General features: G+C 44.2%; 1 protein-coding gene across 2 annotated transcripts in view; it reads left to right on the top strand.

Annotated features, from left to right (window-relative positions):
- The window catches only part of Ostf1 (osteoclast stimulating factor 1), a 47,191-nt gene that overhangs the window by 7,150 nt on the left and 16,316 nt on the right, over positions 1–23,725 (top strand). For both annotated transcript variants that reach the window (NM_148892.4, XM_063282375.1), the window contains exon 2: positions 18,471–18,517. In NM_148892.4, the coding sequence (NP_683690.2) occupies positions 18,471–18,517 (47 nt within the window). The remainder of the gene's footprint in view (positions 1–18,470; positions 18,518–23,725) is intronic.

Here is a 23,725-nt window from a genome sequence, read left to right as displayed (position 1 = left end):
TTAATTTCTGTTGGGGAAGAAAACTGCCTGTTCTGCCATGTCTGGGTTTAGGCTATAAATCCAAATCACCTACTGAGCTGCCTACCAGGATCTCACCCTAACATAAGCTGCATTCTAGTCAGAGCTGCTGCTGTGGCAACCGGTGCCGTCCTCTTACTGAGAACCCCTCCCATCCCGTGTGGGTTCTGGTTCTTGCTGAATACCTTCCTTCCCCTCCTGGAGTGCCAAGTCTGTTCATGAATGTTGAGGCTCCGGGGTTCTTTGGGGACTTTTGGTTCCTAGGAGTTGGTCTTGCTCTGTTTTCTATGCCAAGCTCTTGCCCAATTCCTGGTTCTCTGTCAGGACACCTGTTCTGGCACTCCCATTTGATTGGCATCTAGGTCCTGGATGCTCCCGCACTTAGGCAGACCCTAATGGCATGGCCAGCTGTTTTGAGCATGGTAGTAACATCTTAAGTATCAGGGCCACAGGCCTAGGAGCCTTAACATAGTGTCTTACTTAGGACCATCCTGGTCTTCCTCATGCACAACAGTTAGAACTTGGGTTCTTTTTTTCTTTGTCCATTGGCCCTCAGGATGAATTCACTGCTTCTCATCTGATTTAAAGCACCCACAGTGTTAACCCAATTATTGATCTGTTGTGGTTCCCATCTCCAAAATCCTCACATTAAAATAGAAGCCTGAGATGTCGCTCAGTTAGTAAAGTGCTTGCCGAGTGTGCCCAAAGACCGGGGTTCGATCCCCAGTATCACACACGCCAGGCATGATGGTGTACCCTGTCATCCCAGCACTCGGGAGGTAGAGAAAGGAGGGACTGACACTTAAGGCCAGATTTATCTATATAGCAAGCTTGGGGTTAGCATGGACTACGTGAGACCCTGTCTCAAAACAACCAAAAGGTACATATGCAGTAAGAAACAAGCTTCTAGAAAGGAACTCCCTGAATGACTCTGTAATGACCGGATTCAGAATTCACCTCAGAGTGACCTTTTGTATAATTTTCATATTTCTGAATAATCCCACCCACTTGGAGCTTTTAGTTATTTCCTGCCTGCCCCTAGCTTGGTGCTTAGTGCCCATGTGGCTTCACAGTCATGGAGAGAGGGAATACGCCAGGTCGGACTTCCATGAGTGATCCTGAGAGCAGAGGATGGTGTGAGCACTAGGGTGGGGTGTGGTGCTGTGATGAGTAAATCAGATTCCCATTTCACAGTCTCCAGCCATGCTGGGTGGTGTCGTGACTACAGCTAACTGGAGGAGACCATTGGGAGCCTGACAGGATGCTCCAGGGGCACCGTAGGCTCGGGTTCTAACGAGACCATTGTAAAATGTGACCGTGCGTGCATGGCTGCCAAGACAGGCTTTCTTTGTGACCTTTACTAATTAAGCTAACATTTTTATGATTTGAGGAACTTTTTTTTTTTTTTTTTGGAGCTGGGGACCGAACCCAGGGCCTTGTGCTTGCTAGGCAAGCACTCTACCACTGAGCCAAATCCCCAACCCTTGAGGAACTTTTATAATGTGTCTTGATCATATTTCTACTCTTCTCCCAGCTCATTTTAGATCTAACGTCTACCTCCCTACCCCTCCCAACTTTGTGTGCCCCCAACCCCCTTCCCGTTTTTAGTAACTCACTGAATCCCTTTGGCGTGTGGTCAACCTAGGAGCATGGTCCTAGCAGGGGACAGACATGCCCTTAAAGAAAACTGACTCTCTTCCAGAAGCTACCGACCCACATAGGATTTTATGTAGAAAGTGTTGGCTCTGTGGATGTGAGCTCTAGGAGTACGACTTGTAGTTTTTAGGAATTCATTCTCTGTGTAAAATATCCTTTGCAGCTCACCTTTCTGGAGCACTCCCATCTTGTCTTTCTGACCCTTATAAACGTGACAAGCCTAAACACTTAGGTTCAAGGTCAGACTCTGCTTTATAGGAACTCTCATGTTTGATTCTAGGCACGAGGGTTTTCATGGCTGCTCTTTAACCAGAGGGTTGAGAAGGCTTCCCCAAAGAGAAGGACTGTTCGCATGTTACTCTGCATGAATGAGGTGTGTGCATTCGACTAAGGAACTGAAAGCCTCCTCTTTCCTTCCCCTCTCTCCCCCAACTCCTAAGCAACGCTTACATCTGGGGTTAAAATGATGAGCTTAGGAATTTATAATTATAGTGATAGGAACAAGTTTTATTGTTGTGCCTTTAGGATTGGAAAAGTTATGTTTATAGAGGATTATAAGCCCTGACATATTAATTTATTGGGACAGATGGAGAGAGATGGCGAGCTCCATATGTGGGTGGATGGTATAGAGAGTGAACTTATGGTTATCTCAGGGAGTATAGTTCAGATGACCATGGCATGTGGGTCAGGCCACAGTCCTGAGGGTGCAGGCTTCTCCTTCTTCTGTCCCAGCCTCTCCTTTCTCATCTGACACAGCAAATGATGCCACAGGATTTGGGCTTGGGAGGGAATTAGGGCACCTTCAGAGTTTAAGGGCCAGTTCCTCAGTCTCCTCCCACCTATGTCACCACACTCATAATATGCATTAATGCAAATGACATTTTAAAGCCTAGTATGGCCTCAGAGGTGAGCAGGACCTTGGGTCTTTTAGTGTCCTGAAAGGGAGGTACTGTTTGTGGCCTTCAAAGGTTGTTATTCCCCAGTCAGGGCATGACAGAAAGGGGGGTTTCTACTCTCACTGTCCTGAAATTTACCCTGTTCTGATGGTGGCTCCAGAAAACCATCTTTTAGTTTATCTGCTCCTGTTCTCTGAGGAAGTTCTAGAGGCCTTGGCTCCCCTTGGACCCTTCCTTCCTAAATCTGAGGTGTTTGGGGAGAAGGTAACCTCTGGCCCTGTGGGAGCCTCTTAGACTTGCTGGGCTTTCCAGACCTCCTGATTCTGTCAACTCTTCCTTTCCACGAATGGTCTCAGCTTTGAAGACCATCTCTTACCACCTTCGTGTCTGCTGCTGAGTCGCCATGGTTGAGGAGATGGAGACTCCAGGCCAGGCCTTGATGGGGATAGCATTAGAAGTACATTGTACCATGTATGGGGGGCCACTGTCTGTCCCTGTCTCTCCCATGGAGGCATTCACATACAGGAGTGGCGCTGCTGTGCTTGAGAATCCTCTCAAGGGAGGAGTCTCCAGCTGAAAGCTAGTGTTGCAGTGAGTGTGACTTGTGGTTACTGTGTTGATTTCTTACAGATAGCTCCCCTGAGCTCATTTCCCTTTTTTAAGTACTCCCCCTCCCACCTCTCACCTCCAACTGGGGATTAAGCCAAGGGCCCTACATGCAAGCCTTCAACTATAGCTCAAGCCATTTTTTTTTTTTTTTTTTTTTTTTTTTTTGGACAGAGTTCTCACTAAGTTGCCCAGGCTGGCCTAGCTTGGCCTTGAATTTGTAATCCTCCTGCCTCAGCCTACTAAGTAGTGGTATTTTAAGACTTTACCATCAAGCCTGACTCTCTTAGACACCATCTTTGTGGTCTCTTGGGTATACTGTGGAGAAAAGTATTGAATCCTTTTGTTTTTGGAAGACGAAGGGCTCAATTTTCAAAGGTAACCCCTGTTGATTTTTTTTCCTGGCTCTTTTCTTGTGATTTTTACATTTTATACACACCCAGACTTTGCTGTGTTAAACCAGAGTTTGAGTATTAACTTTCTGCTATACAAATTTGGCCACTCTCTGGTATAATAAATATACTGTCCGACTACTTGAGCACTGGGCTTTGGTGGTTCTCTCTCGTACATTGTAAATCTTTGTTTCTGTGTCAGGTTTGAAGAGATCATATGTACTGGAGACATTTGTAGGGTTCACACATGCTGAACACAAATCCAACATTGCCTTGTCTTGGTAGTTATGGGCCCGTGGGGGCTGAGGCGAAGAGTGTCTCATTAATGCTAGTGTTCTAGATATTTAAATCTGAAGGGTTTTTTTTGTTATTGTTGTTTTTTTTTTTCACAAGATTTCTAAACACTGGTTGCACACATTGATATATGAAATGATCTGACCTGTGGTTTCAAATCATGGACCTCCCAGTGGTAGGGCAGGATGTCTGTGATTAGTTATGGCTAGTACACAGAAGGGGCGAAGATGGGAGTGCCGGAGAAAATAGCAACAGAAATATGAGTGAGTAACTGAAAGGAAAAAAAAAATTAAATGAAATTGTCTTTAGTTTAGTGTGTGTGTGTGTGTGTGTGTGTGTGTGTGTGTGTGTGTGTGTGCATCCCATGAACCGTGAGTCTTTTTAAAGCACTTGAGAGAGTCCACACATGACACATGGACCTAACTAAACACTTCTAGGAGAGTTGGTTACGCTTGCCTTCTTGTCTGATAATGTAGAATCTATACTCAGTTCTTAGTCCCTGGAAACAATATGGAAGACAGCTTAAGATAAAGTGTGGTCCCCTCTCCCCCACTCCTTGTCTTGAGAGAGCCCTAGCAGAGGTTCATGCCCCAAGCCTGAGCTCTCTCTCACCCTTTCTTCCACCCACTGTTGGGTGCAGATGATGACCAGCCCAGGATGCACTCCCTGCCCTCCAGCCCTTGCATACTCACTCTGGTCTCGGATCTGGGACTTCCTTTCCCTGCCGTCGTCTCTTTGCATGGGTACCTTATGCTATCATTTTACATCAAAAGAGATGTCGCCTCCTGTCACCTGTGCTGATTTCAGATTTCACCATTCAGTCACTTTGTGGATGTTTTTGCTATTGTTGGTATTTAACTGTCTGATGTTTCTTTTCATGGCCATTTCAGGGAGAAAAGGGGAACAAAGGGACCCCATTAGTAAACGCTGATAAATGCACATGTTTTCCAAGTTGTTCTTCAGTAGGATGCTAATAAAGAACATGTTTTCTTGTAATTCCTATTCACTCTCGACAGTTCATATCTAAAGGAAATAAACACGACTTGTAGCTTTGCCATGCAGGGAAGTAGCATTTGGTGTTTTCCTGTAGTTTCTCTGTGTGCATATCTTGCTTTACATAGCTGATTGCATGTACAGCCAATCTCTTACATATTAGCGAAACATAAATTTGTTCCCTCAAAGCTATATTTTTCAAACAGTACTGATCCTAGGGACTTGGATATAGGGGACCACTCTACCACTGAGCCAGGTCCCCAGCCTTTCTACTTTGAAACAAGCTCTTGCTCAGCAGTCCCAGCCTGAAATACCTGCTCTCCTATTTGGTGGCTATAAATTTGTGATCATCTTACTTGAGCCTTCCAAGTACCTGGGGTTATGGGATGGTGCCACCAGGCCTAGCTCAAAACCAATTTTTAAAGATAATGATAAAACTTAAGTTAAAGGTAACTTATATTCTAGAACTGTATACATGTATAGCAATGAATATTTTAGCAATGAATAATCCTATTTTCATGTCCCTAAATATGTCTTGAAAGTACAAATTTAAACTCCTTTAATTCTCCAGCAGCCAAGGGATCTAATATATATTCTGTTCCCTTAATAGAAACATTGAGATTTTTGCTAGAATATTGTATATGATGCATTCCCTACTATACAAAACTAGGAATTTGATAAGAATGTTTTTGTCAGTGACAACAAAGACATATGCATTAAGTCCCAAATAATGTACAAATGCACACAATGATGACTGACCCAGACACATGTGTGTCAGAAGAAGTACCTGCTACTTTGTCTATATTAATGTTTTCACTCTCAGGAACCTCTGTTAAAAGCTGGATTCTCTGAGAAGTGTCCAGTGCCGAGAGCCTGGGTTCTTCATTATGACCTCAGCGGTCTGGTCAAAGCCTCATGAGCCCATGTCCTTAGGGGATCTTCTTCCTGGTTCTGTGTTCCCAGACTAGGGGCTTTGCATCCATAACTGCAGCTATAAAATATGGGTAATAAACTCTTTGGCTTGTTTCAAGGATTCAGCGAATCACTGCAGGTTAGTGCTTTGCACGGTGCTTGGCCCATGGTAAATACATGTCTTGGAAATGTGAGTTTAGAAGGGTCATTTCATTTTTAATGAGTGGCTTTAGTGTTGGGGATTTCCCCTCTCGGGTCTTGGATATGTAGAGTCGTTTTCCTGGCTAATGTCTTATATAGGAGGAAGCCGAGCCCAGCCTCTTCGGGGGTCTTTGTAGGGCACGCAGGCTGCAGCTCTCCTTGCTTGGCCACAATGTGCCTTTGTCTAACTTGTTACCTTCAGAAGCGGCCATGGGATAGTGCTTTTCTGTGCAGGGACAGATACTGAATATTTCAGGCTTGGTGGGCTGCGTGAAGTCTGTGAGGGAGCCAGAGGATGTGCAAATGGACAGCCATGTTGTGATATATGATGGATCTTCACTTCTGGACACTGCATTTGAGTTCAGGTGATTTTCATGCACTGGGAACTACTGTTTAACACTGTAAAGTTTGTTCTTAGGTCATGGATCATATAGAAACAACTAGGCACTGCTGTCATTGTCAGTGCTGGGCTTCTGCCTTTCGCAGCAGATGGTCCGTGTAGTCTCCAAACTGGAATCATTTTCTTCCACTTTTCGGCAGTCTCCTCAAAACTACTGAGGTTTGGGGAATGGTTAGCAGCTGTCTTCCCCACTCTCGCACGTTTAGTTTAGTTTGGCAAAGAGCTTGTCCTTCGGAAGTTTGAGTCCTGGTCTTTCAGATATTTAAGTTGTATGTGGAAGAGATAGAAGGAGCCAGCGTGCGTGATCTTTCAAGAAGTGAGAAGTAGCTAGGCTGAAGGGCACTGCAGAGTAGACGCAAATGAAAGAAAAAGACTAGAAAGGCACAGTGTTAATAAACAGAACCCTCTTGTTAGGAAAACACTGGCTACTGTCTGTAAGGAGCCCGCCATTTCCACAGCTGAAATCAGGACACATCGCACACTCTTCTGCCTTCCCCATGTCGTCCTCTTTTCGAGCTGGAGAGAGGGGTAGGAGAGAAGAGGTCGTGTTGGAATAAGAGGAATAAAAGCATGGTTCACAATCTCTTCTGTTAAATATGAGGATTGATTTGCTTCAATCCAAGAAAATGCCTGTGTGGGAAGAAATGTATTCAGCTGCATTAGTCTTCACATCCACAGCTCTTGGACGTTACTGGGCCTCCAACACACTGACTTTCTTCCCAAAGAGTCTTTATTTTTGAAGCAGTGGGCTTTTGTGGAATGACACACATAGGAACCCAAGCCAAAGAATGTGTTCTGAGATAATCTCTCATTTATGGGCCTTGGAGTCCACAGAGCACAGCTGTTTCCTTTCACCTCAGGAGTGGAAAGATGGTTTTGGTTCTTGGATACCGTCCCTTAGACTCCTCTGTTTCGTTTCGGAACAGAAAACATCCTGTTTCAGGGGCTGGGGAGATGGCTCAGCAGTTAAGAGTGCCTGCTGCTCTTGCAGACGACTCAGGATCAATTCCTAGCACCTAAGAAGTGACAGCGTGAATGTAACTCTAACCCCAGGTGGTCTGATGCCCTCTTTTAGCTCCCAGGGTCCCTGCACTCACCTGCACATACCCATATGCAGTCATGAAGCCTGTATAAACAAAAATAAAACAAAACAAAAACTTAAAAACAACAGAAATAACCATCCTGTTTGATCGGGCGTGGATGATGTAATACATGTGCCTGTTAGAAAGCATTAATGCTTTCTTTCATTTACCCCGAGAATATTCCAAGGTAGTAACATTTGTTTTTGTACATGAAAAGTATAGTATAATATTAATATTGCTTTCATTATTTTAGGCAAATGTGAAAAATAAATGTACATATTAATTTCATGTTTTCTATAATTTATTTTTAGTCAAATAACCTTTTGAAAATTCTAAAATTGGTCATACTATTTGCTTTTGAGGGGGAGGGGAATGGTGTATTTTTAATGCGTAGCTGAATCTGACGGGGAAATATTTTGTACTCTTTATAGAGTTGTTTAGCAGATAGCCTGGAGTGTGCTTTTTTGAGTTTTATCTTTTGACCATAGCTTCTAGTGAGTAGCTAGTTACCGAGTAGTTGAATGCCTGAAACTGAGGGGCCATTCTCACTCAAGCCCCACCACACTCAACTCCCTCAATCCCATAGGCCTATGGTCATACCATAATGCAAAATGCATTTAGTCCAACTTGAAAAGTCTCCAGAGTTTTTCACACTCTCAATACCAAGTCTCTCCTGAGGCAAACTCTTATTTATAACCCCCCTATAAAATCAAAAGGCATCCAATGGGTAACAACACAGAATATACATTGCCACTCCAGAAGGGAGGAATGGGGTATAGCGAGGAAACACTGAACCAAAGTAAGACCAGAACCCAGCAGGGCAAACAGCAAACCCTGCAGCCTATGTCCAGTGCCTGCTACTTTAGTTTCAAAGGACTCAGAGGCTCTGCCCCTCCAGCTTCGCTGCCTGAAACATTGCTGGTTCCTCTCCCTTTATAATTCTGCTGGGCAGAGATCTCGTGGCTCTGGCATCTCCAGCATCTAGGGTTCTCCTCTGCTACTCAGCTCCACATCACAGCTTTACACAATGGCTTTTCACAGTCTCTTGCTCTTTCAGGGCCTTCATGCAGGACTCTCTTGTATACTGACTGGCCTCTGCAGCTCTTTGAAGCCATGGAGGACAAATCCAATACCCCTTCATTCTTGCATTTGTTATGCCCCTAAAGCCAGTCGTATCGTGTGGACATGGGTTTACACTGCTAAGTTCTGCTGCCAGCTTGGGATGGACCCTGAATCACACTACACTTCAGTGCTTAGTTGCTTCCTCTGAGAAGAAGATGCCTTTAGCTCTCTTCTGTAGTTTGGAAATCTAGCAAGTAGGATCTGGCCCTGAGGACATCCTCCTTTTGTTCAATGTAGGGCAGGCCTCTGCTTACTCTCTCTAATCTCTTAACAATCACAGCATCAAGCCTGTAACATCATCAAGCTTCCTGTTGTTCTTTTCTCTACAAACTCTGAATTTTGCCTTACTCGCTCTCTGTCATTGTAGACTACCTAAAAGTTTTCAATAATAGCCTTTCCACAGATTCAATATTGTGCTGCTTTGAAATCTCCTCTGCCAAGGAAATCAATCTATCGCATTTTAATTCAGTATTAGGCAGGTTCTTAGGACAGGGACAGATTGCAGCCATTTTTTTTTCTTTTTGCCAAAATATCACAGGACTGGCTTCTAGCCCAGCACTGTGAAAGTCCTTGCTTCCCTCTGAAAGCCTTTGAGCTGGGTGTCCATGGTGGCCTCTGTTAGTGCTGTTGTTCCCTAGGTTCCCATGAGGATGATTCTTTACACTCTGATATAGCATTCAACTGCTTTCAAGTCTAAAGTTCCAAATCCTCCTAAACACATGGCCACATTCTTCATAGAAATAGCCCACTCTCTGGCACCAACTTCAAGGCCAGCAGAGCATAAGAACAGGAAGTGAAATTTTTCTTAAAATTGAGTAGTATGATTCCCTACTCTGTCCCCTATTCCTGGACTCTTGAATCCAGACTGAAGTACTGTGTATTGGATGCTGATTCAAAGCATATATTGCCTTCCCAGAACCGTTAGGCCTAAGCAAGCCCTGAGAGTACAAGCAAGTTACATGAAGGAATTTCCCAAATGTCCATGGTTTTAACTCTTATTCTAATACCTTCTGTTCCCAAGCATGCACTGATGGCTTCATGGAGTATGCTTATGATCAGATACCTGAGGAAGAGAAGACTAGGGCTTGGTTTATTGATGGTTCTGTGCTATGTGAAAGCAGAAATGGACAGTTTCAGTGTTGCAACCCTCCTTTTGGGACGTCATCCAAGCTATCACCACCTTTGGTGCTATAACTGTGTCTTTAAAAGGCCATTGCCTCCGCCATTCTATCAAGCCATTTGTTTTAGGATGGTGGGGAACATGGTAAGTCTTGTGGATTTTGTGAGCACACACTCTGTATTGCTGTTCTTTGACCATGGTCAGAAGCAATACTGTGTGAGATAGAATGATAAGGCATTCAGTAAGACCACTGATAATAGATTTTCCAGATGCATTACATGCAGCAACAAAGGCAAATCTATAACTAGAATAAGATTTTATTCCAATAAAGTTAAAGCAATGTCTTTTCCACAAAGAACGTACAATCAGTATGCTGTCATGTTGTTGGCTGGTCATTCCTCGGACTTGTGCCATTTCTTTTTTTTTTTTTTTTTTTTTTTATTAACTTGAGTATTTCTTATATACATTTCAAGTGTTATTCCCTTTCCCGGTTTCCGGGCAAACATCCCCCTCCCCCCTCCCCTTAACATCCCCCTCCCCCCTCCCCTTACTTGTGCCATTTCTTATCGGTGGCCCATTGTTGGCCTCCGCATACAGCAGCAGCTGTAGCTGCAGCCAGGTCAGCCTTGGCAAGTAGAAGTTCATGTTATCAAGTCTCTGCACAACCTCCATCTCTGTCACCATAGCCACTTTGTTCATGGACCCACTGGGAAATGACCAGGGAAGAGATGGCTGGGGAAAGAGGCTGATGGTTCACAAAAATGGGTTGTCCTAACTATGAGTATTGGCTCCAGTGCTGAAGCCATCTCTTGAGGAGCACTTGCACAAGACAAAAATGTCCATTCGGAAGCTTTATCTACGTATTTCTTCTTCGAATGCCTTTCTCACCAATTTTTCTATCATGCCCCTTCCAAGTCTCTGACCGTCCAGCCAAACCACTGGCTTCAGTTCATGAGTCAGTAAACCGTCAAACATCTGGACATTTATACGTAACAAGCAAAATGTAAGGCCCAAAATTCTGCCCACTGTGAAGGTTTTCCTTTGCTACAGTGTCTTTCATGTTTGTCACAGAAAGGGGTTTTTAACACTGAAGCTCTCCACTTCTGGGTGGTGCCTTCATATAGTGAAGAAACATCAATAAACCAAGCCCTTGACTTTGCTTCCTCTGTCAACTGGTCATAGGGCAAATTCCATGAAGCCATCAGTGCATGCTTGGGATTAGAAGAAGGTGTGGTGACAAAGTTAAAACCACAGACATTTGGGAAACTTCTTCATGTAACTTGCTTTTTCTCTCAGGACTTGCTTGGGCCTAATCATGTGTATATTACCTCTATTTGATAATGGATTACTGCTGTGCACCCCTACATTATGAATTAGTGGGTCAGATAATACTCAGCTTGGTGTCCCATGGTGTGTGTGTGTGTGTGTGTGTGTGTGTGTGTGTGTGTGTGTGTGTGTATGTGTATGTGTGATCTCTCTACCCCAACCCCCTCAAGTTTCTACAAACTGTTCAGAACAGGTTAAGAGCTGTCTTTCAAAGGGAGACAATTCAGCAGACAATGATAGATCCTTACTTCAAAATCCCCCAAGTGTCTGCTATGATTTATTCACAGTGGTCTGTTTGAGACTGCAGATGTCATCCCTGTCTGCCACTGGCACCTTAAGTACTATCAGCTCTGCCCAGTCATATGGTCCAAGTGGCACATCAGCCAGGACCTATTGAAGAGCTTTCTCCTACTCCAGGTCCCATTTAACCATAGTGTCTTTCTGAGTGACTTGGTATATGGGCCAGAGAAACAAACCCAAGTGAGGAATGTGCTGCCTCCAGAATACAGAAGTGCCCACTACGCATTCTGTTTCTTTCCTGCTAGTGGGAGGGTGGATACAACCACTTATCCTTAACCTTAGGAAGGCTATTTCTGCATACCCCATACTACTGGACTAGAAAGTTTACCGAGGTAGAACACTCTTAAACTTTGGTTGGATTTATTATTCGGATGTACATATGCGTTACCAACATTTAAATCCAAGGTGTTTGTTGTCTCCTTTTACATGGTCCGATCAGTGTAAATCTTACCAATATAGTAAACCAGTGTGATATTTTGTGGAAGAAACGAATGATCAAGAGCCCTTCAAAATCAGTTATATCAAGTGCTGGAGAGTTAGTTGATAAACCCTTGAGGTAGAACAGTGAAGGTGTTATTGCTGGCCTGGCCAACTGAAAACAGATTACTTCCTGTGGCCCTTATGGACAGATATCTTCCTGTGGCCCTTATGGACAGATATCTTCCTGTGGCCCTTATGGACAGATATCTTCCTGTGGCCCTTATGGACAGATATCTTCCTGTGGCCCTTATGGACAGATATCTTCCTGTGGCCCTTATGGACAGATATCTTCCTGTGGCCCTTATGGACAGATATCTTCCTGTGGCCCTTATGGACAGATATCTTAAAAAAAAGTATTTCTAAATAAATACCTGCTCACCAAGCATCAGGAAATGTGTTATCTATTTAATTAAGATTATGTCTGAAATAGCAGCTGCGGTTAAGAATTACTACTTGATTAAGTCTTTGCTGGCAGCTGTCATAGTCCATGATCCGTCTGTCTGTCTTCTGCATAGGCCAAATAGAGAAATGTGGTGGGAATTACTAACTGTATGCTTCAAGTCCTTGATGGTAATGTTAGTTTCTGGAACCTATTCCAGAACGTGATACTGGGTCTTTTTGTTTTTGTTTTTGTTTTTGTTTTTGTTTTTGTTTTTGTTTTGCTGGTATGTTGGACTATCCAGACCATATCCTATAAGACTGTCTAATAAATCCCCTTTTAATGTATGTATTCATACTATCGGTCCTATTTATTTAAAGAACCCCAACCAATGCACCCACCAACACTAACACATCGTTATCTCCCACAGACAAATTTATAGTGCAATGTATCCACCATCACAGCACTACACAATCATTTCATTGCCCTAACATTTTATTTTTGCTCCCCCTTTTCTTCCCTTTGATCTTTATGCTGTCTCTGTAGTTTCCCCCTTTTCAGAAAGAGAGAGGGGGGTGGAGAGGGAGAGGAAGGGAGGGAGAGAGGCAGAGACAGAGACAGAGACAGAGACAGAGACAGAGACAGGGATGGGGTCAGAGATGCAGTAGTTTTCTCAGATTGATTACTTTTACTTAGCATTTACTTGCATTGAAGTCTTCTCCATCTTTTCATGACTTGTTAACTGATTTCTCTTTATTACTAATAGTATTCCATTTTCTGGCCATGTCTTTCTAGGCCAGTCAATTGTTGTAGCTTGAGGATTCGTAGCTAGGCATGTTTGGGACCACCAGCCCAGGGAAGGCACCATCTATAGTGAGCTAACTGGACCCTTCCACATCCATCTTCAGTTAAGAAAATGTACCACAGGCCACTTTCAGGGTGGGTGAAATTTTTCCACTGATGGTCCCCTTTCCATATGACTGGTTTCTGACAAGTTGACAGAAAATTGGCCAGTGAGGCCGCAGAGCCCAAATAGTATAGGCTTTTGCCAGTGTTCTAGATTATCATCCAGAACTTGGAGGTGAGACCTTATTACAAAATACACCAATGACTTAACATGCTTAAGTCATAGAACATTGCAAAATTATGCTGGTGTGGACCTGGAAGGTTCATCTTGCATGCTAGCTTTCACAGTGCTGGAAGTGCTCTCCGAGCTACTAGTGAGGAAAACTAACAGGAAATGGAGAGCAAACCAGTAAGCAGTATTCTGTGGCCTCTGTATCAGCTCCTGCCAAGTTCCTGCCCTGCTTGCATTCTGCCCTGACTGCCTTTAGTGAAGGACTGTGATGTGGAAGTATAACAAAAATAAACCAGTACCTACAAGTTGCTTATTATGGGCACACAGTTTTATCCACTATAGAAGCCCTAACTAAAATACTTACGAGTCAACAACTCCAAAAGAAGTTATGGACACCTGGCACATGGCGTTTTACTTGTTAGCCTCCAGTGTCCAGTGAGACACTGACTTTATAGGGTAATTCTGTCTTCATTGTTCTGTGTGTGGGTATATGCTGGTTGGATGCAGGCTTGTGAAGCTCTGCCAGCCCTTCATTAACGATAAACAAGATAGATTTGACATTTGTTGCCCACTTTTACAAGTTCTTAGTCATCTCAGTGTTGTCTCAGGGTTCCAGAGGTGCAAAGACAAACACTGGAAAAGCCTGCACTTCCTTTCCCTGCCCAGGAAAGACCAGATCTCTTCCCTCTACTTTCACCCTTCTGTGACCTTGGCCTTTATGTTTTGAAATCTAGGGCCAGCCTTCCTCCAGGGGAAAAGACAACACTTGGTTATTGATGACAGTCTTCTCTTTTCTAGGGGAAAGGGAGTTGGTGAGAAAAGGAAGGGGCAAGGCTGAAAAATTAGACATCAGAAACTGCGGCCGTGGCCAGTGGCAGTGCGGCAGTGGTGGTAGTTAGAACTGCTTAGTTCAGAGATCAGCTCTGTTTGGATTTTCCTGCAGTACCATCTGAATGCTGCTAGATCATCCCAGACTCATTTACGACATTCAAGATGAAGGTTATGTCGGGCCTTTTTGGGGGCCTTCATTCTTCTGGATCCCAATTTCAGACCATTTCCACAGACTCTTAGCCTCTGGGTCTCTCTGTTGTATGTAACAATACTTGGGTGAGAGACTGAGCAGAGAGGCTCAGAAAGCTGTGCTGCCTGTTCAGGAGCCCAGCTCTTTAACATTTGTGAGTCTCCCTTCCTTAGCTAAGCTCGGAATTGATCAATGTTTGTTCTTGATCTATTGTTACAATGCCTGTTGTTAGATGCCTGTCAGGATGTCAGCAAGAAACAGAGCTGGGGTTTCATCCCCTAGACACTGCTGTAAGCCTGAAGTCCACAGAACATCGTCCAGTGTTAACTCAGTATGTCAAGAGGACCAGTGGATTACATATTAGTATGAATTATTCTAACAACAGAATATTCAGGCCCGTGGGCCTGCAACTATAAGAAATCTTCTGGTTTTGTGATTCCTTAGTCTTTGGATGTTTCTGTTAAAGTCTATCATTTCTAGCTCATTGGATTTTGAGAATTCCAGCCCTGATCTTTTAGAACATGGAGTGAAGAGGAGAGATAAAAGGCTAACTAACGCCCTGTATTAAGCAGAAGTAGGGTGCTGGGGTGAACTGCCTTCTGCGTTTTGCAGATGGAACACTGCTCTGTGTATCTCGCTGCTTGTCCTGCAGTGTTTAGCAGCAAAGGGGAAAGAACTTGATCTATGCAAATCGGAGGTTTCTTCACTTACTTTGTATTTACTCTCAGGTTCTTTAATTTTTATTGAGTTTTATCTGAGCCCATCAAATTGTCATCGGATCTTGTTTACAAGATCATCCACGTCTTTCATCCTTATGATTCTCTGAAGGAAACTAGAAAGTTCTATCGGTGTTGATCACAAAAGAACTGCTTCTTTTGGGGCTTCCCTTTGGAAAGTTTGAGGTAACTGAGATAACTAATCCCACAGCTCAGCGCAAGCCTTTCCTGCAGCTCTGCCTCCTTCCCCTGCCCTCCTTGGTTTTTTTGTTTTTGTTTTTGTTTTTGTTTTTAAAGTTTTATGTATTTTATGTATGTGAGTACACTGTAGCTGTTTTCACACACACCAGAATAGGGCATTGGATCCCATTATAGATGGCTTCGAGCCGCCGTGTGGTTGCTGGGAACTGAACTCAGGATCTCTGGTAGAGCAGTCAGTGCTCTTAACTGCTGAGCCATCTCTCTAGCCCGCCTTCTTTGTTTTTGCACCAATTTTCACTATATAGAATGTGCTATGTAGATCAGTCTGGATCTACATGGTAGGATTAAAGGTGGCTACCTCTCACCTGACCTCTTCCTTTCTTTGGATGTTTCTTTTCTCCATAAATAAGGGTTGTGAGCTATGGATAGTCTCCAAACAAGCAAACTAATGAAAAGAAGAAAAAATTACATTTATTTCAGTCAGAGAACTTTCTCTTGATACAAACCAAGAGGGTGGAAGGGAGGGAGGGAGGGAGGGAGGGAGGGAGGGAGAGAGAGACAGAGAGAGAGAGAGAGAGAGAGAGAGAGAGAGAGAGAGAGAGAGAGAGAGAGAGAAAGATTTCAGATTGCCTCTGTGTGTGTGTGTGTGTGTATGTGTGTATGATGTGCCTATGTATGCTGTGTGTATTATGTGTGTATGATGTGTATGATGTGTATGCTGTGTGTATTATGAGTGTGTGATGTGTATGATGTATATGATGTATGTGCTGTCTGTATTATGTGTGTGATATGATGTGTGGTGTGTATGTGTGAGATGTGCAGTGCTGTGTGTGTGTGTGTGTGTGTGTGTGTGTGTGTGATATGTGTGTGTGTGTGTAAATCAGAGTTAACCTCAAGTGTCCCTCCTCAGGTGCTATACACCTTGTTTGAGCTATCTTCCCAGCCCTGTTTGCTTTTTCAGACCCTGTTACAGGCTAACCTGGACTTACTGTGTGGGTAGCCCAGGGTAGTCTCACACTCATGGCAGTCCTACCTCAGCCTTGGAATGCTAACATTGCAGGTGTGAGCTACTGCACTTGACAGAGGTTTTCTGGTAGACTCATTAAGTCACGGGAGAATCTGAGGTGCTTTTCCTTTGTGGGATGTTTACAGGAAACAGAATGGTTTCCTTCCCTGCTCAATATGAGGTATGGTTGCTATTTTCACATATTATAAATATTATATACATTCAGTGCAGTAAATGTAACTGCAATTTAAATTAGAAGGTGAAAGGCCCCATAAATGGTGTAGTTGTTTAAGGTATGTGTGTGAGCCTGTGCGTGCAGGTGTGTGTATATGTGTATGTGTGAAGGCCAGAGGTCAACACTGGATGCGTTCTTCTGTTGCTCTCCACTTTATATTTTGAGACAGGGTCTCTCACTGAACTTGGAGCTTCCTGCTTTGGCTATACTGTCTGGCCAGTTAGCTCCAGGGTTCTGTTTGTCTCTTCCTAAACAAGCCACCACACCCACGTTTTTACATGAGTGCTAGGAATAACCTAGGTCCTCATGTTTGCATAGCAGGAACTCTGCTGACTGGGCCACGTCTCTAGCCCAGATATTTTCTTTATCAATTTGCCACATGATGGGCATGTAGATTGATTTCCCGATTTGCTAACTGTTAGCATTCCTTTTTAATGATTCTATCATGCTGATGAATCAGAGTTGACTGGACATAGTTTTCTCCCAGTAGACATTAGGCTCATTCCCATCTTTCTGGTCTTACAGTCTTCAATATACTGGTTGCCAGCCGTGTGTGGTAGTTTACTGATGTCCATGGCTTGGACTTGGTGTCTGTGGTCTCTGATGCTGCCAGAGGCCCTGTTGAGGACCATGGGCCATCCTGCGGCTAGAGGCTGTGAATATCTGTCGTCTGTTCTCCCACTGGAGGCCATATTGATGTCTACAGCTACCACTGACATTAGCCATGTTACACTGAAGGCATGCGGCTGTCTGTGGTCTATGCTGCTGCCTGAAGCAGTGTTGATGTCCATGGGCCAAGCTGCCACTGGGGATCATACTGGTGTCTGTGGCTTGTGTTGCTCTAGAAGTCATGTTGATGTCTGTGGCCTGTGGTCCTGTGTTGCATTATGTTGTATTATAAAATATGTTCAAATAGCCACAGATAAAGTGTAAGGTGAAAACATATTCTGAAGCAAGCTTCCTTATCTGCCTCTGAGGCCAGTTTTGAATGGGACTTAGTTTGGATGTCATCTCTAAAGGATCTTCCAGAACATGGACTAAACTGTTACTAGTTTTAAGCAGACAGCCCTATTTTGATCTCTTTCTTAGCCTGCCTAACTTGTATTAATTTTGTGAACTTAAATTCATACTGTATACAAAGTAGCTGCTGGGAGATTTAACAAAGTCAGGCCCTTTCCTTCTCATTACTGAGCCAGTGCCAATGACAGGAGCGCTGGAGGAGTGCTGCGAGCATGTGGGATGCAGGGGGACACAGCCTTAGGTTCTTTTCTTTCCTTCCATCTTTCCGTCCTTTTGGAAAACATAAGTTCCTAATAGATTAATTTTAAAAATTTAAAATCATTTAGATTGTTCTTTATAATTTTTGTTAGGATTTTCATCTCTCTCTCTCTCTCTCTCTCTCTCTCTCTCTCTCTCTCTCTTTCTTTTTTTTGAGACAAGTATCTCTTTGTGTAGTCCTGGGTGACCTGAAACCTCAAACTCTCTGCTTCTTGAGTGCTGAGATTATAGGTGTGTACTACTATACCTTGCCTGGCTACTTACCTTTAAAGATTAATTTTACTATTCATTTATTTGTTTACATGTATATGTAGGCTGCATATCCTACATGTAGAGACAGAAGCGTGTTCAATCCTCTGGAGCTGCAGTTATGAGCTGCCTGAATAGGATCTGTATGGGGTCTTCTGAAATAGAGACAAGTGGTCTTAACCAATGAGCCGTCTCTCCAGCCCCCTCAGCCCCTTAGCTTTGTGTTTTTAAGTTTGATGTTACTATTAGGACTGTCTATACTTAGGGCAGAAATGCAGTGCAAATCCCAACTCCTGTCAAACAAAGCCATCTCTCAGAGACACATGCTAACATTCACTTAACAAAAAATTTAAAGATTTATCCAATAGGTGAAAAGATACTTCCTCTAAAGTTAAATTGCCAAATAAACTTTTAATTTGGGGATTCTAGCAGGGAAAAAAATCAATAATAACTTAAAAGTAAAGTTATAAAAGAATTGATCAGATGTTTTTTTTTTTTTCTTTTTTTAGGGCAAGTTAAAGTCTTCAGAGCTCTATATACGTTTGAACCGAGAACTGTAAGTATTCTGATTTAAACTGTAAAGTTGACCCAGCAATGTAAGATGACTTTAGTCAGACACCTGTTCTGGCCTAAGTAGTCTGCTCCTTCCGCGATACTGGAAATAATTCACAGATGGCCATTCGGTCCCTTTCCACTGCTCTCCTCAGTAAGCAGAACTAAACCCCAGGTTGATTTGACTGGCCTGAGACTCTCTCACACCGCTTCATCCCTTTGTATGATGACATCTGTTTCCAAGTCACCCAGTGGCCTGCATGCAGAAATATCGATAAGCTTTAGAGACCCAGTCTGAGTCAACCTTCATGTGAGTCACACACCAACTTTCCTTACCTTCTCCTTGACACTCTACCTCACACCTTCTGCCCAACAACTGGAGTAGTTCTTTCCTATCTCTTCTGTCTGCATTTTTCCATTGCTGTGGTCCTGGTTTCCATCCACCCATCCACTCATGGTTTAGCAAGCTCATCATCAGACTGGATGAGGCCTTGGTTATTGTAGCTGAAGGCTGAAGAGGAAAGCTTGCTAACCGTGAGTGAGCCAGCCAGCTCCACTCCCCTCATTTCTCCAGGTTCCTGCCTGAGCTCATGTCCTGATCTCCCTCACTGATGGAAATATGAGCCACACCAGCCCTTTCCTCCCCAACACTGCACAGGTCAGTGTTTTAATAATAGCAACAGGAAGGAAAGCATAGGAAATACACTCTTTATCTTTCTCCATAGCACCCATCCCTGCAGTCACATTCTTGAGTACTAATTCACTAGCGCCAGGTCGGAGCCTGCCAGGAGTTCACATTCTGCCCTCTCCTAAACCTGGATACCCAGTTCCTCATTAGCAATGGGAATACTGCTTACTGCTCCGTGCTACAGCCCTCCTTACCATCCTGACAAGGTTCCTACTTGAGGTTCATCACCTGGTAATCATCAGCCAGTGGCAGTGGTGTTAATAGCTGGTCCAAGTCTTGCATACTCAGATGAGCTCTTCATGGTGAGGAGGCTTCTGGGGCACAGAAGGTGTTGGTGAGGGTGGGCTGTGGATAGAGTGTTTGTGGAGGGGGCTGCTGTTGCAACATCACCAACTGGAAACGTTGGTCACAGACAAAGTTCTTTATAATCCTGGAAGCCAGGCCCCCCAGATTGCACAAAGGGCTAAGGCAGGCAGAGTAACCTGAGCAAATCTTTAATTTTGCTTACAGGGACAGTCTGATGGGATCAGGACCACTCAAGGGGGATAATTATGGAGGAGAGCACGCAGCATCAGTTGTCCCTGCCAGACTATACAAGTTAAGGCCACACTCCTACTCTAGAATGAGACCTATGTTCCGCAAGAGTAGATGGAGACTGAAATGACTCTTGACTCTTCCTTTGCTCTCCCCAGGTGTCGTGAGCTGGGTGGGTCATGGTTGTTCTTTCTCACCCACCTCCTCTTCCCATGTGACTCCTTGTGACCTTTGGCCTTTCCTCACTCTCAGTAGGACTCACGTTTCTCTATTCTGTTTGTGTTCACTGCTAGGTTAATGTTTCCAACGTGTTGGTTTGGGCCCCCATCTGCAGTGCATCTGTATTTGATTAGTTGGTCCTGTTTGGTCTAGCTCTTGTTTCCAGTGCTTCTGGCCTCACATTCTGCCCATCCTGAGAGTACCCAGAGGACTTCAGTAGAACCCATGTCCTCACCTTTTCTGGACCACAGTGTTGCTCCTCTATGATCATGTGAACTATATGCACCACTAGAAGTGGGTGCTTCTTCTACTGTGACCTGCTCAGGCACAGTGCTGTTGTATAGGCAAGCGTGGTCTGTGGCAGAACCCAGGTTCAGCGTCTGTGCTGCGGTTTCTGACTTGTCCTGTTTCCTTCCCTGCTTGTAACCTGGAGACTGCTTAACCCTTGTCTCTGTTGTCTCTACTGGTTTTAGTGAGAACTGTGATAATGTAAAGGCCCCAGCAGCTGGAGCAGTCACTGTTTCTGAGGAGTGCTGGATCAATAGACACTTAACAACTATTTTTCCTTGGTTGATAAACTGTTTACTAATTTCCCTCCATTTCTTCTTTGGAGAGAGTTTCTTTATGCTATTTTTTAAAGCCTTAGTCATTATTATACAGGAAAAGAACACATATTTAATTCATTCAGTAATTTAAAAATATTCCGTTTTTGAACTGTGACTGTAGTTTTTGATATGCTGGTCCTGAGGATCCATAATGGCCATTCTATATCCTGTCTCGCCCCCACCCCATACACCCATTCCTCCATGTTCTCCCTTCTGTCAGTCTAGATACTGAAGTATCTTGTCTAGTGGACAGGAGACTACCAACTCACAGGGCCTTCCTTTACCTTTTGTTAAACACTGAACATTCTCCCAGATACTCATTTACTTTTGTGAGTATGGGAACCTGTCCCTGGGACAATGCTGGAGCACAGTTGGTTCCCCGTGGCAGTCATTCCTCATCTTTGTAGGGGCACACAACATACTGAGCACTCAGCAAGTCATAACAAGGCACACACACACCATGACACAGGGACACCATAGCACGGCACACAGCACACTGTGTGACACACGGCACAGTGTGTGCTCAGCACACCATTTACTTAGCATACCCTGGGCACAGCTCTCTGAGAACACAGCATGTGGAGGTCATAACACACCTTATACGGAGCACACAGTTCACAACACACTACAGAGTACACTGAGTATACAACTGAGTGCATAGCATACCAAGTATACATCACACCACAAGCTCAGCCTCTGAGCTCATCGCTCAGTATACTGGGGTCACAGTCCTTCCACACTCTATGCCTCCACACCAAGTATGCAGCTCATCCCATGCATAGTGTGCCGAGTATATAACACATTGTGATTTTACCTCTTTGAAGTGTTGTAGCCTAGAAATATTAAAGGCTGAGCTGGAAGCTGTGAGCCCTTTACTTGCATATACAGCATCCTAAAGGCTATGGTCCTGCAGCTGTTGGTCAGGCAACTGTTGCAACCTGAGGAGACAGTGAGAGTGATGGCCAGCCCTAGGTTTGGTAATGGATTGATAGATAGAGCAAGGCAGTTGTGGCTGATTATCTTGCTTCAAGGAAAGGCATTTCTGGCATCACCCAGCCCACTTTCATTCTAACTCCCCGGGCCTCCGTTCAGATGAAGTATCACAGAGACCTGCCTGGACTGGGGGGACCCAGGTGAAGCATGTTGACAGGGAGAAACAGTGTTCATGAGGGGCACTGCTTTCTGAAGGAAGACCAGCTGGACCTGTTTGGGCCTACAAGGCTTGCTGGGCCGCTCCAGGTGATGATGTGTGTGAGTATTATGGTCTAGAGGGGGCTCCAGAAGCCGTGGCAGGATCCCAGCCATGCTCCTCACAGTCATCTCCAGCCTGTCTGTGCCTGTTCCCCAAACAGAGATACTCATGGCCCAGTTCTGCCACGTGAGAAGCCAAGCACACTTTGCACGGGAAAGGGGCTGTATTATTGAGAAGGCAGCGTGAGGAATATTTTCTGAAACCATTATTGTCGACCTAGATCATGATATCATGATGACCAGTAATGGCAAGGTGTGGTGTTTCTGTGAGAGAAAACAAGCTGAGGTTAGAATTGTGGCTCCATCGTCTGAATGTCACATGGTGTGACAATCTCATCTTTAATGGAGCAATAAGAAATTACCTCACTCCTTAGTATTGTTGGAGAGGATTAAAATAGTATTTGCAAAGGTGCAGACCAGCGCATGGCACACGAGGAGGCATTATAAAGTATTACATGGAGACATTCACTGGACATTTATTTTTTCTTTTCATTAATTTTTGTATCTTTAGGCTACTAAATCTAACACGTTTTATATGCAATTTGCCCTCAACACTGATGTGCACTTGCCCTCTGCACTGGTGTGCACTTGCCCTCTGCACTGGTGTGCATTTGCCCTCCGCACTGATGTGCATTTGCCCTCGGTACTGATGTGCACTTGCCCTCGGCACTAATGCTTATATGCACTTGCCCTCGGTACTGATGTGCACTTGCCCTCGGTACTGATGTGCATTTGCCCTCGGCACTAATGCTTATATGCACTTGCTCTCGGTACTGGTGTGCACTTGCCCCCGGTACTGGTGTGCATTTGCCCTCCGCACTGATGTGCACTTGCCCTCGGTACTAATGCTTATATGCACTTGCCCTTGGTACTGTAGCAGCAGTCCTTGCTAGTTTCTTTTGGCTCTTGCTTTACCAGAGACAGTGTCTCTCTCTGTGGCCAAGCCTGACCCTGAGCTCAGAGCAGTCCTTGTGGTTTAGCCTCCCGAGTCATGAGTCACCAAGCCCAGCTCACTTTGTTCTAATACCTTATGGTTCTTCAAGGAGAGATGAGAGCTTGTGGTTAAAACTAGGTTACAAGCTGATGGAATGACGAGCTTCAGGCAGCTTAGGTCACTGCTTTCCCACTTCTGTTCCGTGAATACAATGCCAGGAATGTAAAAGTACATCCTTATTGAACAGCTTACATCAAGGGGTCTTCTGTGGGTTCTTAATGGAAAATGTGATTCCTTTAGGTGAAGTCTGAATTTTAAGCCATACTTACTTTATTGACTATACTGTCCTCAGCAGGGTCAAGAATTTCATAAACCTTTCCTGAGCCCATGCCTTAATTTTGTATTTTTGGAAGAAACTGTGTAGGTAGCATGGTACTTGAGAGCTATTAAAGGAGAATAAACTCTAAAATCCAATAAAATAACCAGACTTTTTCTCTGACCGATTGGCGTCTGGTTGTTTGCCTCATTTGAACAACAAATCTGAGGGAGGCTGGAGGGGTTCAGTAGGGGGGCTGCTGCTGTTGAAGTGGCAGGGAGGGTGTGTGTGTGTGTGTGTGTGTGTGTGTGTGTGTGTGTGTGTGTGTAATAGCTACTGTTCATTTAAAGTCGAGTCAGCGCTGTGAAGTGTTCAGATGACTCAACTTGGTGAAATTTTCCAAATGATTCCTTTTACCAAGCCACAAAATATAAGACTCACCTAAAATGCTGAGAGCTTTGACTTGTTTTAAAAATGGGGCTAAACCTCACACCATATAGAATTAACCATTTCAAAGCAAACAGTTGAGTGGAATTATTACAGTTGCTATGGTGAACGACTACCTTCTCTACCAGGATTCATCATCCCAGAGTCAAATGCTATGCCCAAAGAGTGGCCGTGTCTCGTTGCCCACTCGTCACTCAGTTCACACAGAGGAGCAGAGA

This window comes from Rattus norvegicus, chromosome 1 (genome assembly GCF_036323735.1).
Source record: "Rattus norvegicus strain BN/NHsdMcwi chromosome 1, GRCr8, whole genome shotgun sequence".
Classification (NCBI taxonomy): domain Eukaryota; kingdom Metazoa; phylum Chordata; class Mammalia; order Rodentia; family Muridae; genus Rattus; species Rattus norvegicus.
The sequence above is the reverse complement of the archived record's forward strand: the minus strand, read 5'-3'. Positions and strand labels throughout refer to the sequence as shown.